Source organism: Symphalangus syndactylus, chromosome X (genome assembly GCF_028878055.3).
Source record: "Symphalangus syndactylus isolate Jambi chromosome X, NHGRI_mSymSyn1-v2.1_pri, whole genome shotgun sequence".
NCBI lineage: Eukaryota > Metazoa > Chordata > Mammalia > Primates > Hylobatidae > Symphalangus > Symphalangus syndactylus.
The window spans coordinates 112,549,318-112,568,036 of NC_072447.2; the positions used below are offsets into that span (position 1 = coordinate 112,549,318).

The 18,719-nt window shown below is 34.0% G+C and overlaps 1 protein-coding gene across 3 annotated transcripts in view; it reads left to right on the top strand.

Moving 5' to 3' along the window:
• COL4A5 (collagen type IV alpha 5 chain) overlaps positions 1-18,719 on the top strand; it is a 261,295-nt gene that overhangs the window by 194,119 nt on the left and 48,457 nt on the right. For all 3 annotated transcript variants that reach the window (XM_055267729.2, XM_055267730.2, XM_063635302.1), the window contains 3 exons: positions 1,073-1,171; positions 2,543-2,632; positions 3,048-3,187. In XM_055267729.2, the coding sequence (XP_055123704.1) occupies positions 1,073-1,171; positions 2,543-2,632; positions 3,048-3,187 (329 nt within the window). The remainder of the gene's footprint in view (positions 1-1,072; positions 1,172-2,542; positions 2,633-3,047; positions 3,188-18,719) is intronic.

An 18,719-nucleotide genomic window follows, 5' to 3' on the forward strand; every position in this document is an offset into this window, starting at 1 on the left:
CTTTCATTATTTTCTCCTTGATACCAGATAAGGATGAATGGTACGTTCGTTGTACTGCAGTATTTTGATATCCATATCATACTTGGCTTTCAAATACAGTTCACCGTTATTCTACCTGGGCAGAATAAACAAGTATTGGACTATGAACAGCCAAGCTCAGCCCGGGGGGAAGTCACTGAAAGTAGATCTAGGGAACAATTGTGTCCATATAGTTATTTTATTAGAAACAAATACAGTATAAAATATTACGTGGGGTTTTCAATAAAAAAAAAAAACCTTTTCCTTTTTATAGAAGTATAACATGTTCATAACAAAACATCATAAAATATGGGTAAGCATAAATCATTATATAAAGCACTTGGCATCCAATCTATGTAGAATAGCCTTTCAAGCAATATGGAATGTTAAAACTAGCTATATCTGTGTATCTGCAGCTTATAGTAAAGTTTGTGGCTCTTTGTATGTTCTATCCACCAATATTGTCAGTTCATGTGTATGTGTATGTGAGTGTATACAGATGTTATCAGTTTCCCTATGAGCAGGATTTGGTGGGATTTTTCCTCAAAAAAGAATTAAAAATATTAATGCAGTGTTGTATATAGTCAAGAAAGAGGCAGGGTCACCTAATTTTTTGTATCTGCTAAAATGAAATGACTTTCTTGGCTTACCCCTTGCAAGGCTTCTTTTCTGTTTCAATTATGCTTCCTGTATAATAGGGGCAGTAAACTATACTTGACTTCTACTATAGGCTTATTAAATATAGTCAGAATCTAAGAGATACCCTAGAGATTATCTGTCCTTATTCCTTATGTCTTCATTTCCATTGTAAGAAAATGAGGCCCAAAATAGGAAAGTGATTTCACTACTGAGTGCTCTGAATTTCTTGATGGTAGGTAACTAAAAAGTGAAGGATTTTCGTATGAGTCCAGTGCTAATAGCTCATACTATATCAGAATATCACCAGTTCCTCTAATTCACTTATAGTTTAACACTTGAGCAGCTTGCTTTGCCCAAGTTATTTCATGGGTGAATAATATCATCCTAACTTGCCTCTTCTACTCATTCTTGGAAGGTATACCTGGAGTTTCAGGGCCAAAAGGTTATCAGGGTTTGCCTGGAGACCCAGGGCAACCTGGACTGAGTGGACAACCTGGATTACCAGGACCACCAGGTAAGTGTGATAGGCCATTTGTAGCAATTGCTTAGCTGACACTGAATTCTGGATAAATAATTATGTGTTTGTCGTGTTTGAAGATGCTGTGGATTTGGTCATGGTAATAATCTTGGGTAGCTACTGAAATATTGAGCTCATTTTTGGCAAAAATATTGCTCTTTGGCTCTAGTTTCAGCAGTCAGGATTTTATAGGATATTTTGCATTGATTATTCAGTTTCTTCTTTTTGTGGCGCAGGGTATACACAGAATCAGAAGTGTGATCCAAATAAGGTGTTGTGTTTTGTTACATACATTGCAAAATATATAAATGAGACAATTATCTCATGAAGGCCTGAAGAAGTCACCTTGTCCTGCTTTATTTTTCTTTTTGCCTTTAGACAAGTCAGTCATTAAACCATGTAAAACAGATGGCTATTGATTCTATTTTTTTTTTAATTTCTAGGCATGAAAATTTCACAAATTCTCTTGGTAGTCAGTTACAGCATTAATCACTCTTAGAGTCGACATTTTTTTAAATCCTACTAAAACTCTTTCTTGTTTCTTCTTCAGCCACTTTCTTTTAGTTTGTTTCCTAAGGAAATAAAGAGCAGCTGGTCCCCATTCTTACAAAGTCCCTTAAGTTCAGTTATTTGCTCTGGACTCCACACTACATGGCTTTGATATAGTTGGAAAGAGAAACTCCCTTCCTATCTCTCCCTCACATCTTCTGCATTCTCTTTTCCAAGTTGGAAGTCATTGTAAAGGAAAAAAATAAAATAAAAAAGGTTTAAGACAATACTGTGGTCCTAGGAAAAAACCCAGATGACATCACAGAGCTCAAGCACCTACATGCTAGGAAAAATGTACAAACAGAGCAGCCATGCCTGTTCGGGTCACTGCCCAGTATCTGTCCACCACCTCTAATCTCTCCCTGGCCTAATGTACTAAACTATATCATAACAGGTTACCACCTTTTCTCTTCCTGATCTCATATAATCAGGCTCTACATGAAAAACCCATTTCTGAATCTTTTAAAAAACAGACTTATTATATTGGATTTATCTGTGAAAATACATTAAGGGTAGTTGTACACGTACAACAAATAGCACTTCAGGTGATTGGAATTGTTTTAGGGAAAGAAACAAGGTGTTCTGGTAACTTTTAAATTTTTTTTAAAGTTATATTGGGAGGCCTCTATTACCATGGTTATATTGTAATATGTTCCCAAGGAGATGTTTTATGTTGGGTTCTATCTGTGGAACTTAATCATATATTCAGATTTAATCCGTCTAATCCCATGTTTGCGTTTTAATGACTATCCATTCCATGAAACCAGACAACCCCAATATTGCTACATTGTCTTAATTTTACCAATTTGACTTTTCTAGGTCCCAAAGGTAACCCTGGTCTCCCTGGACAGCCAGGTCTTATAGGACCTCCTGGACTTAAAGGAACCATCGGTGATATGGGTTTTCCAGGTGAGTGATGAAAATCTTCCAAATATTTAGTCCCATTAATGAAAGGTGGTTCAATATCTCTTTTTTTGTCAGAAAAGAGACTGGTGTTGATAGAATCAGACTGAAACAATATCTGAGGTAATCAGTGGGTAGTGCTCTCTTGTTACACAAATATTTAAAATGGGAATTAAGGGACAAAATTGTAGAAACCTTAAAAGTTAGAATTCACAAACATCTTTTCTCCAGCTATACCCCTTTTTATTTAAACTTCCTCTAAAAGTAGGCTTTTATATAATTCTGTTTGTGAGGCTCATTATTATCTAACTCAGAGTTTGCAGAGCTTTTTAAAAATCTTTTTGCTTGGTCATATACATCTTAGATAATCCACAAGTAAAGCATATTTTGTAAAATATTATATATTACATGTTTTCAACAGGGCCTCAGGGTGTGGAAGGGCCTCCTGGACCTTCTGGAGTTCCTGGACAACCTGGCTCCCCAGGATTACCTGGACAGAAAGGCGACAAAGGTGATCCTGGTATTTCAAGCATTGGTCTTCCAGGTCTTCCTGGTCCAAAGGTAATCTTTGGCATATACTTTTAGGCACATACTTGAGCAGATATGAAATTTTTTAATACTATGCTCATTCCTAAGTTTTCATTAAACAAACTATAGAATGACATAGTATATTCTGGATAAGAGATTTATTCCTTTTCGTTTCTCTTAGATGATAAGATATGTTTTAGGGTTTGTGGCCAGTCCAAAATAAAAAGGGAAAACTTTCTGGTTTCTTTGTTTTTCTTCTATCTTAATTTCTGGATATAGTTCAATAATCTCAATGCCTAGATTTTTCTGGTCTTGTTAGTCCATCCATTTTTAGTGATGGAGTTGTTGACCTTTGTCCTAATATTATTATTAACTAATTTGAAAAGACTTATAAACAAAGTGACAGTTAATGATAATGTAGTAGTATTCTTAACTGCGTGTCTGAGATAGTTCTCTGAATACGGTTTTACAATTCCCTCTACTTCTCTCTTCAATGTGAAAACTTTGATGGTGTTTCCCAAGTAATCAAATTTAGAATTTGTTTCAGAATCATTGGACTCAACAGGGATTTATTTGACAATTGTTTAGTTCCATGTGAAAAGGTAGTAACTCCTTAATCACGTAGTCGGACCACAGACCTAAAAAGTATTAGAAAAAGAATTTTGGTACTCAGTTTTCATGGAAATAGTGAAAGTTCCCAATGATATAAGAATTTACTGAACTATATGTAAAGATAATTTTTCTTTTAATGTGATATAAAAATACTTTATTTTGATCATCTAATTGATCAATGTCTTATAAAGAGATAATCAAGAGAAGTTTCTGCATGTTCATTCCAGTTTAACAATGTAAAGTTTCTTGAAGTGAATTTTAATTTTCTCTATTATATTTATATTTTACCAGTGACATATGAATATATGATTTTATTAAAAAATAATAGACATATTAAGAGTAAGAGTGAAAATCTTCTTCATGCCCCATCCTCTTTTTACCATTCCTTTCCTCATAGAGGCCCACTGTCAATAGTTGATATATAAATTTAAATTTCTTGTTCTACACATTTATATATATGCATATAGAGTTTGGGGTTTTTTCTACACATTGTATATATGTAGAATCATGGTATGCATGCTACTCTGTACCTTGCTTTATCACTTACCCCTTTTTATTTCTTTTTTCAATATATCTTAGACAATTTTCTTTATCGTCATACATTATATCTGTGGACATATATGTAGTTATTTATACTGTATAGTTTCATAAAAGTGAAATTGTTGGATCAAAGGATAAGTGCATTTAAATTTTTGGCTTTTTAAAACACTTATAATAATGTAACATATGAACTTGATTTTAAAATACAACCAGTATGAAAAGATGTAAAATAAAAAGTGTCCTTTTTACATGTTCGCAAACCCCAAATCCCCAGTTCTTCTTCTCCAGGGTAACCACTTTTAGTAGTTTCTCTCGTATTCTTCAAGAAAGGTTTTCTAAATGCATTTATATGCATGCATATATGATATTTCATCAATTTTAATACTCATTTTTTACATCCAAAATATCTAAATTGGAATGCATCTTATTATGATGGAAAGCATACTACAATTAAAATTGTAAATATTTTTCCCCAATTATTGATACATGAAATGATGCTGAACCTTCCAAATGTAGATGTTTTCTCATATTTTAATTTATATACACAAAATTATACTATACATCTGCTCTCTACCTAGTGTCATCACATAGTAAATCTTGACAAACTTTCTTATCAGCCTATAAATGTATGCCTTATTATTTTTCATAATTATATAGTATTTTTATGGGGGTTCACTATAAATAATTTAACCTATTATGAATATGAAAATTATTTCTAGGTTCATGATTACAAACATATTTTGCACTGAAGATTCTTATCCATATTCTTACATACATATCTTGAGAATCTTTGGTAAATATCACCATAGAATAAATTCTGAGCAGTTGCTAGAACCTAGCATATATGTGCCTTTTTAATATCTATATTTACTGCCAAATTTTCCAGTTAAGTAACTCTACACCTTTATACTCTCATGATTAGTATAAGAGATTTTCTCCTCATTCTACAGATACTGGGTGTTATCAATTTAAAAAATTTTACCAATCTAATGGGTGAAAAGTGGTGTATCGTTATTGTTTATATTTGAATTTTCCTGATTACAAGTAGGGTTTCAGATGTTTTTAACTCTTTTGTAAATTGTCTATTTATACTCTTTGCCTCGCTGTTTTAGCAGAGGACTTGGTTATGTATTTCCTACTGATTTGTAAAAGTACATTATAAATAGTGAAGATGCATCCACTGTCTGTTTACGTTTGTTGCAAATATTTTCTCCCAGTCAGTTGTTTGTCTTATAGCATGTTTACTGTGCATTTCATTATGTAATGTTTGAAATTTTTACATAGGCAAATTATGTACTCATTTATTTCTTCATTCACAAAATATCTGTTGAGTATGTATGATTTACCAGGTACTGTTTTAGGTGCTGGAGATACAGCTTGAACAAAACAGACAAACTTTTACTGCCTTCATGGAGCTTATATTTAGTCAAGGAGTCATACAATAAACAAAATAAATAAGTCTGTATTATGTTAGAATGTGATAAATCTCATGATGAAAAGTAAAGCAAGACTTGATGATAGGAATTTATGGAAACTGTTATATTTTGAAATAGGTTACTAAGGGAAAGTCTCTCTGATAAGACAGAGCAGTGACCTCACTGCAGTAAGAGAGTGAGTCATACAAAAACCCTGAGGTGTGAGGATACCTGATATGTTTGAGAAACGTAAATGAGGCCAGTGTGTTAAAGAGAATGAGTGAGTTGAAACTAAGTAGGAGATGAGATTAGATTGGTAATGGGGGAAAGATTATCTAGTGCCTTATAGGTCATCATAGTAGGGGCTTTTATTCCTGAGTGAATCGGGGAGCAAATGGAAAGAGTTAACATGATTATACATTAATTTTAAGAACTATCACGGCACCTGTTTTGGAAAGAGATCATAAAGGAGCAAGGATGGAAAGCAGGGAAACCACTTATGGTGATATTTAAATAATGTAGGCTAACGATGTTGATGGCTTGGATCAAGATAGTGGCAGGGGAAGTGATAAGAAATGGGCAGATTTTGAATATATAATATATGTCAAGCCAGGAAGATTTGTGTATGGAATATGAGAGAGAGGAATCAAGAATGACTCCAGTTTTTATTCTTAGCAAATAGAGTGGAGTTGCTATATAATGAAATACAAAACCTTGAAAAAACCAGGTTTAGTTAGAAAGATCAGGAGCATAGTTTTTTATTTTATTTATTTATTTGTTTGTTTTATTATACTTTAAGTTCAAGGGTACATGCGCACAACGTGCAGGTTTGTTACATATGTATACATGTTCCGTGTTGGTTTGCTGCACCCATTAACTCATCATTTACATTAGGTATTTCTCCTAATGCTATCCCTCCCCCATCACCCCACCCTATGACAGGCCCCAGTGTGTGATGTTCCCCACCCTATGTCCAAGTGTTCTCATTGTTCAATTCCCACCTATGAGTGAGAACATGCAGTGTTTGGTTTTCTGTCCTTGCGATAGTTTCCTCAGAATGATGGTTTCCAGCTTCATCCATGTCCCTACAAAGGACATGAACTCATGATTTTTTATGGCTGCATAGTATTCCATGGTGTATATGTGCCACATTTTCTCAATCCAGTGTATCATGGATGGACATTTGGGTTGGTTCCAAGTCTTTGCTACTGTGAATAGTGCCACAATAAATATACGTGTGCATGTGTCTTTATAACAGCATGATTTATAATCCTTTGGGTATATACCCAGTAATGGGATGGCTGGGTCAAATGGTATTTCTAGTTCTAGATCCTTGAGGAATCACCACACTGTCTTGCACAATGGTTGAACTAGTTTACAGTCCCACCAACAGTGTAAAAGTGTTCCTGTTTCTCCACATCCTCTCCAGCACCTGTTGTTTCCTGACTTCTTAATGATCGCCATTCTAACTGGTGTGGGATGGTATCTCATTGTGGTTTTGATTTGCATTTCTCTGATGGCCAGTGATGATGAGCATTTTTTCATGTGTCTGTTGGCTGCATAAATGTCTTCTTTTGAGAAATGTCTGTTCATATCCTTTGCCCACTTTTTGATGGGTTGTTTGATTTTTTCTTGTAAATTTGTTTACGTTCTTTGTAGATTCTGGATATTAGCCCTTTGTCAGATGGTTAGATTACAAAAATTTTCTCCCATTCTGTAGGTTGCCTGTTCATTCTGATGGTAGTTTCTTTTGCTGTGCAGAAGCTCTTTAGTTTAACTAGATCCCATTTGTCAATTTTGGCTTTTGTTGCCATTGCTTTTGGTGTTTTACTCATGAAGCCCTTGCCCATGCCTGTGTCCTGAATGGTATTGCCTAGGTTTTCTTCTAGAGTTTTTATGGTTTTAGGTCTAACATTTAAGTCTTAATCCATCTTGAATTAATTTTTGTATAAGGTGTAAGGAAGGGATCCAGTTTCAGCTTTCTACTTATGACTAGCCAGTTTTCCCAGCATCATTTATTAAATAGGAAATCCTTTCTCCATTTCTTGTTTTTGTCAGGTTTGTCAAAGATCAGATGGTTGTAGATGTGTGGTGTTATTTCTGAGGGCTCTGTTCTGTTCCATTGGTCTACATCTCTGTTTTGGTACCAGGACCATGCTGTTTTGGTTACTGAGCCTTGAAGTATAGTTTAAAGTCAGGTAGCATGATGCCTCCAGCTTTGTTCTTTTCGCTTAGGATTGTCTTGGCAATGTGGGCTCTTTTTTGGTTCCATGTGAACTTTAAAATAGTTGTTTCCAATTCTCTGAAGAAAGTCATTGGTAGCTTGATGGGGATGGCATTGAATCAATAAATTACGTTGGGCAGTATGACCATTTTCACGATACTGATTCTTCCTATCCATGAGCATGGAATGTTCTTCTATTTGTTTGTGTCCTCTTTAAGTTTGTTGAGCAGTGGTTTGTAGTCTCCTTGAAGAGGTCCTTCACATCCCTTATAAGTTGTATTACTAGGTATTTTATTCTCGTTGAAGCAATTGTGAATGGGAGTTCACTCATTATTTGGCTTGGCTCTCTGCTTGTCTGTTATTGGTGTATAAGAATGCTTATGATACATCTATAGAACTCTCCACCCCAAATCAACAGAATATACATTCTTCTCAGCACCACATTGCACTTATTCGAAAATTGACCACATAGTTGGAAGTAAAGCACTCCTCAGCAAATGTAAAAGAACAGAAATCATAACAAACTGTCTCTCACACCACAGTGCAATCAAATTAGAATTTAGCATTAAGAAACTCACTCAAAACCGCACGACCACATGGAAACTGAACAACCTGCTCCTAAATGAATACTGGCTACATAACGAAATGAAGGCAGAAATAAAGATGTTCTTTGAAATCAATGAGGACAAAGACACAACGTTCCAGAATCTCTGGGACACATTTAAAGCAGTGTGTAGCGGGAAATTTATAGCACTAAATGCCCATAAGAGAAAGCAGGAAAGATCTAAAATCGGCACCCTAATATCAATTAAAAGAACCAGAGAAGCAAGAGCAAACAAATTCAAAAGCTAGCAGAAGGCAAGAAATAACTAAGATCAGAGCAGAACTTAAGGAAATAGAGACACAAAAAACCCTTCAAAACATCAATGAATCCAGGAGCTGGCTTTCTGAAAACATCAACAAAATTGATAGACTGCTAGCAAGACTAATAAAGAATAAAAGAGAGAAGAATCAAATTGACACAATAAAAAATGATAAAGGGAATATCACCACCGATCCCACAGAAATACAAACTACCATCAGAGGATACTATAAACACCTCTGCGCAAATAAACTAGAAAATCTAGAAGAAATGGATAAATTCCTTGACACACACACCCCCCCAAGACTAAACCAGGAAGAAGTTGAATCTCTGAATAGACCAATAACAGGCTCTGAAATTGAGGCAATAATTAATAGCCTACCACCCAAAAAAAGTCCAGGACCAGATGGATTCACAGCCAAATTCTACCAGAAGTACGAAGAGGAGCTGGTACCATTCCTTCTGAAACTATTCCAATCCATAGAAAAACAGGGAATCCTCCCTAACTCATTTTATGAGACCGGCATCATCCTGATATCAAAGCCTGGCAGAGACACAACAAAAAAAAGAGAATTTTATCCATGATGAACATCGGTGCGAAAATCCTCAATAAAATACTGGCAAATTGAATCCAGCAGCAGATCAAAAAGCTTATCCACCATGATCAAGTGGGCTTCATCCCTGGGATGCAAGGCTGGTTCAACATATGCAAATAAATAAATGTAATCCATCACATAAACAAAAACAAAGAGAAAAACCACGTGATTATCTCAACAGATGCAGAAAACACCTTTGACAAAATTCAACAGCCCTTCATGCTAAAAACTCTCAATAAACTAGGTACTGATGGAACGTATCTCAAAATAATAAGAGCTATTTATGACAAACCCACAGCCAGTATCATACTGAATGGGCAAAAACTGGAAGCATTCCCTTTGAAAACCGGCACAGGACAGGAATGCCCTCTCTCACCACTCCTATTCAACATAATGTTGGAAGTTCTGGCCAGGGCAATCAGGCAAGAGAAAGAAATAAAGGGTATTCAATCAGGAAAAGAGGAAGTCAAATTGTCCCTGTTTGCAGATGACATGATTGTATATTTAGAAAACCCCATTGTCTCAGCCCCAAATCTCCTTAAGCTGATCAGCAACTTCAGCAAAGTCTCAGGAGCATAGTTTTTTGATTGTCTATATTTTGTTGCTGAAATAGGAAATTCATCAATTGAGGGGGAGAGGGAGGAAGAGGTAAGGAAGGTTTGAGGCCTGTCACATAGATTTTAGGATTTTTTGGAAAAAAAATCTTCTACTTATGAAGACTTCTACATCTTGAGATTATAAAAATAGATTTATATATTTCTTACAGGATTTTCATGGTTTTATTCTATACATTTGCATTTTAATGCACCTGAATATTTCTGTATGTTGTGTGAGGTGAGAAACTAACTTTATTTTTTTCCCTAGTAAATATCCAGTTGACTGAGCCTCATTTGTTACAAACTCAATTCTTTACTCACTGATATAAAATTCTATTTAAATTTTTTTTCCAGATTTGCTCATGAATTTTTTTTCTGGAATGAGTGAATTTTAACATTTTACTAATGGAACCAAAATTACCATAATAAATTGTCTCTACATTTTTAATGGGTGATAGCAGAAAAATATGTTTTAATTGGTAAATGCCCAAAGTATATTCAATCTACAAGCAAGAGGTTGGCTTTTAGTTTTTCTGTGTGACCTACAAGTATATTTCAGTAAGCAAATTTTACACTAAATTTGGAAACTTAACAAAGATGATATTGTGGAAATAATGTAAAGTAGTCTGTTGTTTCTTTCAGATGGCATTATTATACCTTAAAATAGTGACATGTTGGAAAAATAAGTTTTTTTTAGCTCAGTTCTAATAGGTACAGGTGATCTTTGCTTTTGCACAAATTTCAGTTATCATTACTTAACACCACTCCACAACAACATTGTTTAAATTTTAGTTGCTATGATATATTAGCTCTTCCATTTATAAATCATCATCTAAATAACAGATGTGCATTACAATCAGTGGACAGTAATTTCACTTCTTTCAAATTCTGTCACTAATTAGTAACCATGCATCTGTTCAGTTCCTGCACTGACAGCAAAGCATTTAGTTGTGTCACCTCCTTGTCTCCCAGTGATAAAGCAATGTGACATTTTACAATAATGGATAGTCAAAAGAGAAAATTAGCCAACAAAGAAGAAAGTGCAAAAAAAAAAAAGGAAAGTGATAACACTGGAAGTAAGGTTTGAATCTAAAGTAAATGGGGTTATAGAATTAATAGCCAACCATAGAAATGTAGACACTGCCACCATTTGAGAGACTCTAGATATGCAGCTAAGGAACTTAGTGAAGGCAAACTTATCAACATTAATGAGGAAAGGAGCACTGATGAAAAGGATGAAGATGTCACAGTGGAAGTGTTGCCATCACAAATTTCACATTAAAGGAACTCTTGGAGATATTTTACAAGTTTGAAAGTATAAAGGTTAACATGCTGGAAGCTGATCTCAGTTTAGAAACAGTGAAACAATTTCTGTGCCAAGGCATAGAAAAGATGTGTGCTCTGTATTGTAAGTTATACGAGAAGAAGGGAGACATTGTTCAAATTACTCTTGGTAACTTTTTTACAACGAAATAAATCACTTTATTTTTCAATGTTTCTAATGTTTAAATTAGCATTTACTAAATAAATATTAGATTTACTATTTTTTATTTCTTTATACATGTGTATCTGACATTAAAACATATTTTAATGTTTTGATAACATTTTTAAAGGTCATAGAATAATCACATTTTCCCCCATTGATTATTAGGATCACTTTACATGATTTTGGTTTGCAGTTTCATTTTTCCAAAATGAGTGAAACAAAGAGTACTCATATTATAAAGAGTACCCATATTATAAAGGGTAATATGTGAAACAAAGAGTACACATATTATAAAGGAAGAGAAGAAGAACAGTTTTAGGAAATATAATGGTATGATTGAGGGAAAACAAGCATAAGAGAAATTTCTGTAATTACTGAGTTGTTAAGAAATAAGGATAGTGGTAAAATATCAGATAGGTAGTTTGTTTTATAGATGTCACTGTTTATGAAACAGCATCTCTGTTAGTCAAAAAGCATGATTAATATAGTATACTGAAAACCCCAGACAAGGAGTCAGTAGGCAGAAATTTGAGTCCTGGGTTTGTGTACATGACCTTGATAAGTCACTTAATTCTTCAGTGTCTTCAGTACCTTGTCCATAAAAAGTGGGAGAAAAAAATATCCTACTTTTTGTAGTTATTGTGAGGTTTCAATGAGATTAAAACATGCTTCATAAAAAAGAAAAAAAAGGAAAAGGAATGAAACACTTTGTAAATTATAAAGCATTCTATACATAGTATTTCTTTTTATCTAAAATGAAAGGGCTGGAGTAGAGGGTGTCTAAGATTTCTGGAATTCTCAGATATAATGAGCTCTATGGAACTGTATGAATCTGTAATGTTCTTTTAATATAGTGTAATTGTTCTAACCTTCATAACTCCTTTTTAAAATCTAATCATACTACAGATTCATCCCTTTCATAATCCCAGATGGCTTTTATGCTGAAATTGACAAGTGTATCCTAAAATTCATATGGAAGTGCAAGGAACCCAGAATAGTCAAAGAAGTCTTGAAAAGAACAGATTTGGAGGACTCACTCTTCTGGATTTCAAAACTTTACTACAACTATGATACCAGCACTGGATAGACATAGAGACTGATGGAATAGATAGAGTCCAGAAATACCCATACACTTTTGGTCAACTGATTTTCAACATAGGTACCAAAACAATTTAAAGGGGGTTAAGGATAGTCTTTTCAACAAATGATGCTGGAACACGGATGCAGCTGGAGGCTACTATCTATCCTAAGCAAATTAATGCAGAAGCAGAAAACCAAATAGCACATGTTCTCACTTAAAGTTTGGAGGTAAGCATTGGGTATACACGGACACAAAGATGGGAACAATAAATTCTGGGTATTCCCAAAAGGGGCAGGGAGTGGGGGAAGTGTTGACAAACCTATGGAGTACTATGTTCACTACTTGAGCAATGGGAACATTAGAAGCCCAAACATCAATATCACATAATATACCCATGTAACACACCTGCATACATAACCCCTGGATCTAAAATAAAAAACAAAACAAAAATCAAATCATGCTGGGAAAAGAGGATACGTATCTGCAAAAGAATGAATCTAGACCCCTATCTCATACTGTATACAAATATTAACTCCAACTGGATTACTGACCTAAATATAAGAACTAAACCATAAACATATTAGGATAAAAGATGACTAAATTCTTGTGACCTTGCATTAGGTAAGGGTTTCTTAGCTATGACACTAAAAGCACAAACAACTAAAGGAAAAATAAATTGGGCTATATTAAAATTCATTAGGTAATGGTTTCTTAGCTATGACACTAAAAGCACAAACAACTAAAGAAAAAATAAATTGGGCTATATTAAAATTTAATGTGTTTTCTGCTGCAAATAATACCATCAAAAAAGTGAAAAGACAGCTCACGAGATGAAAGAAAATATTTGCAAATCATATATGAGATAAAGGATTTGTATACAGAATATATAAAGAATTCTTATAATTCAATGGAAAGCAAATAACTCAGTTTTTAAAAGTACACAAAGTGAATTGGACCTAACAAACATATACAAAATATTCTATCCAAGAAAAATGCAGAATATACATTTTTGCAACTGCACATGGAACATTCTCCAGAATAGACAATATATTAGAGCACAAAATGTCTTCATACACTTAAAAAGATTAAAACCACACAGCATATATTTTTTAATCATGATGGAGTGAAATTAGAAATCAATGGCAGAAAGTAAACTGGAAAATCTACAAATGCATGTAAATTAAACAAGACGCTCTTAACCAATGAGGCAAAGAAGAATTCACGAGGGTAATTAGAAAATGTAATGTCTTTTTTTTTTTTTGACAGAGTCTTATTCTGTTACCCAGGTTGGAGTGCAGTGGTGTGATTGTGGCTCACTACAACCTCTGCCTTCCAGGCTCAAGCAATTCTCATGCCTCAGCCTCCTGAGTAGCTGGGATTACAGATATGCACCACCATGCTTAGCTAATTTTTTGTAGAGATGGGGTTTTGCCATGTTGGCCAGTTGGTCTTGAACTGCTGATCTCAAGCAATCCACCCTCCTTGGGCTCCCAAAGTGCTGGGATTACAGGCATGAGCCATCATGTCTGGCAGAAAATATAATGAGACAAATGAAAATGAAACCACAACATACCAAAACTTACAGGATGCAGTGAAAGCAATGCTAAATGGGAAATTAATAGCTGTAAATACTTACATTAGAGAAGAAACATCTCAAATCAAAAACCTAACTTTACATCTTAAAGAACTAGAAAAAGAAAAACTAAATCCAAAACTAGCAGAAAGAAAGAAATAATAAAGATTAGAGCAGAGATAAATAAAATACAGAACTAAAAAAATCATAGATTAAGTCAACAAAACTAAAAGTTGTTTCTTCAAAAAGATAACAAAATAGAAAAAGTTTTAGTTAGTTTGACTAACAGAAAAAGAGAAGGCTCAAATAACTAAAACCAGAAATAAAAGAGGAGACATAACTACCAATCTTACAGAACTAAAAATATATAAGAGACTGCTATGAACAGGTGTTTGCTAACAAATTAGATAACCTGGATGAAATGGGCAAATTCCTAGAAAGACACAATCTATCAAGACTGAATCATAGAAGTAGATTATATGAATAGACCTAAAGTGAGTAAGAAGATTGACTCAGTAATTAAAAACCTTCCAATAAAGAAAAGCTCAGGACCAGATGGCTACACTGGTGAATTCTACCAATCTTTTTTTTTTTTTTTTTTTGACACAGGGTCTCGCTATGTTGCCCATGCTGGATGGAGTGCAGTGGTGCAGTTACAGCTCACTGCAGCCTTGTCCTTGTGGGCTCAAGTGACCTTCACCCTCCCAAATATTTTTCAAACAATTAAAGAAGGATTAACAGCATTTGTCTTCAAGGTCTTCCAAAAAATTGAAGAGGAGGGAACACTTCTAAACTCATTATATTATGCCTGGATTACCCTGATACCAACTCCAGACAAAGACACTACAATAAAAGAAAGCTACAGACCAAAATCTCTTATGAATATTGATGCAAAAAATCCTCAACAAAATACTAGCATACTGAATTCAACAGTATATTAAAAGGATTATATGCCATGGTCAAGTGAGATTTATTCCTGGGATGCAAGGATAGTTCAACATACAAAAATCATTAGTGTAATTACATCATCACACTAACAGAATGAAGGAGAAATCCCACATGATCATCTTAATTAATGCAAAAAAAAGCATTTGACAAAATTCAACACCATTTCATGATTAAAAAAAAAAACACACACCACAAGCTAGGAATAGAAGCGAACCATCTACTTATAATAAAGGTCATTTATGAAAAAACCCACAGCTAACAATGGTAAAAGTCTGAATGCTTTTCCTCTAAGGCCAAGAAGAAGTTAAGGATTCTTAATTTTACTACTTCCTTTCAACATAGTACTGGAATTCCTAGCCAGACCAATTAGGCAAGAAAAAGAAATAAAAGTCATCTTAATTGGAATGGAAGAAGTAAAATTATCTTTGTTCAGAGATGATATAATGCTATGTAGAAAACTCTATAAAGATACCATATATGAGGAAAATTGGTAGAACTAATAAACAAATTCAGCAAAGATTCAGGATAAAAAATCAACACACAGCAGTCAGTTTTGAATGTGTCGATGCATCAACAATGAACATTCCAAAAAGGAAATTAAGAAAATTAAATTTACAGTTGGATCAAAAAGAATAAAATACTTAAGAATAAACCTAACCAAGAAGGTGGAAGACTTGTGCTCTGAAGACTACAAAATATTGCTAAAAGGAATTAAAGAAGACAGAAATAAATGGAAGATTTAATACTGTTAAAATGTCCGTACTACCCAAAGCAATACACGGATTCAATGCAACACTTATCAAAACTCCAATGGCATTTTTTTTTTTTGCAGAAAAGAAAAACTTACTCTAATTCACAAGGAAATCTCAAGGGACCCCAACTAGCCAAAACAATTTTGAAAAAGAACCAGGTTGGAGGACTCATAATAATTTTTTATTACAAAACATATTACAAAGTTATAGTCATCAAAGCGGTGTGGTGCTGACATAAAGACAGCAAATAGACCAGTGTAATAGATAGACCAGAGATAAAATCTCTGGTCTGTAGTTGAATGATCTTTGACAAGGGTGCTCAATGGGGAAAGATGGTCAACAAATGGGTATTGGGTGAAATGAATGTCCATATGCAGAAGAATGGAGTTGAACCATTTTCTTACATCATATATAAAATTAATTCAAAAAAGCATGAAGACCTAAATGTAAGACCTAAAACGATAAAACTCTTAGAAGAAAACATGGGACAACATGCCTCATGACATTAGATTTTTTTCAATGATTTCTTGGATATGACACTGAAATCACAGGCAACAAAAGAAAAAATAGATAAATTGGACAACATCAAAATTTTAAGCTTTTGTGCATCCAAGAGCACTACTAATAGAGTGAAAAGGCAACTCATGGGATGGAAGAAAATATTTGTAAATTGTATATCTGGTAAAAGATTAATTTCCAGAATTTTAAAAAGAACTCCTACAAGTCAATAACAAAAGCCATCAAACAACCCAATTCAGAAATAAGCAAATGACTTGAATAGACCTTTCTCCAAAGATGATATACAAATGGCAAATTAGTACATGAAAAGATGGTCAACATTACTAATCATTAGGGAAATGCAGTCAATTCCACAGTGAGATAACACTTCATACCCATTAAGAAGGCTATTATATAAAAAACAGTAAACAACAAGTGTTGGTGAGGATGTGGAGAAGTTGGAACTCTCATGTATTGCTAGTAGGAATGTAAAATTGTGTAGCCGCTATGGAAAACATTATGACAGTTCTTCAAAAATTTAAACACAGAATTATCATATGATCTAGCAATTTCACTTCTGGAGATACATCTAACATAATTGAAAACAAAAATGGGACCTCAAACAGATGTTTTTGTAGCCATGCTTCTAGCAACATTATTCACAAGTCACAAGGTGGAAGCATCCCAAATGTCCATTGATAGAGGAATGTGTAATAAAATGTGGTATGCACATACAACAGATATTTTTTGACCTTAAAATGGAATAATAGTCTGATACATACTACAACATGGATTAACTTTGAAGCCATTATGCTAAGTGAAATAAGCCAGTTATAAAAAGACAAATATTACATGACCCCAGCTATATGAGGTACCTAGAACAGTCAATTTCATAGAGACAGAAAGTAGAATGGTAATTGCTCAGGGTTGGGGGAGGGGAAAATAAGGATATATTGGCCAAAGAGTACAAACATTTAGTTAGTTATAAGATGAATAAACTCTAGGGATCAAATGTACAGCATGGGCACTATAGTTTAAAATATTGTGTTGTATACTTGAAATTTGTTGAGAGTAGATCTTAATTGCTTTCACCACACACTGAAAAAAAATTGTAACTAGGTGAAGTGCTAGATGTGTTAACTAATTTCATTGTGGATATGAGTATAGGGTTTCAGTTTGGGTTGATAAAAAAAATTCTGGAGAGGTATGGTGGTGATGGTTGCAAAACAGTGTGAATGTTGTTTATGCCCCAGGACTATACCCTTAAAAATAATTAAAATGATAAAATTTATGTTTTGTATATTTTGATACTCTAAAAAGCCACATAAAATGAAAATGTTAATTAGCTTGATTTAATCATTTCACAATGTATACATGTATCATAACATCACATCATACTCTATAAATGTATATAGTTTTTATTAGTTAAAAATAAAATATTTTTAAGTGAAAAAATGAACAAAGGAATTGAATAGCTATTTCTCCAAGAAAGGTGTACAAATGGCCAGTATGTACATGAAAAGGTGTTTAACCTCATTAGTCATTATGCAAATGCAAATCAAAACCACATTGAGATACCACTTCACACTTACTTGAGTAGGCATAATAAAGAGAGAAAATAACAAATATTGGCAAGGATGTGAAGAAATTAGAACCCTTTTGCATTGCCAGTGGGAATGTAAAATGATGCAGCTGCTGTGAAAAAATATTTGACAGTGCCTCAAAAAGTTAAATAAAGAGTTATCATATGGCTCAGCAATTCCACTCCTAGGAGCAGTCAGCAGAGTAAACAGACAATCCACAGACTGGGAGAAAATCTTCACAATCTGTACATTTGACAAAGGACGAATATCCAGACTCTACAACAAACTCAAACAAATCAGTAAGAAAAAAAAAGAAACAATCCCATCTAAAAGTAGGCTAAGGACATGAATAGACAATTCTCAAAAGAAGATATACAAATGGCCAAAAAACATATGAAAAAAATGCTCAACATCACTAATGATCAGGGAACTGCAAATCAAAACCGCAATGCAATACCACTTTACTCCTGCAAGAATGGCCATAATCAAAAAATCAAAAAACTGTAGATCTTGGTGTGGATGCGGTGATCAGGGAACACTTCTACACTGCTGGTGGGAATGTAAACTAGTACAGCTACTCTGGAAAACAGTGTGGAGATTCCTTAAAGAACTAAAAGTAGAACTACCATTTGATCCAGCAATCCCACTACTGGGTATCTACTCAGAGGAGAATAAGTCATTATACAAAAAAAAGATACTTGCACATGCATGTTTATAGCAACACAATTTGCAATTGCAAAATCATGGAACCAACCCAAATGCCTATCAATCAAAGAACTGATAAACTGTGGTATGTGTA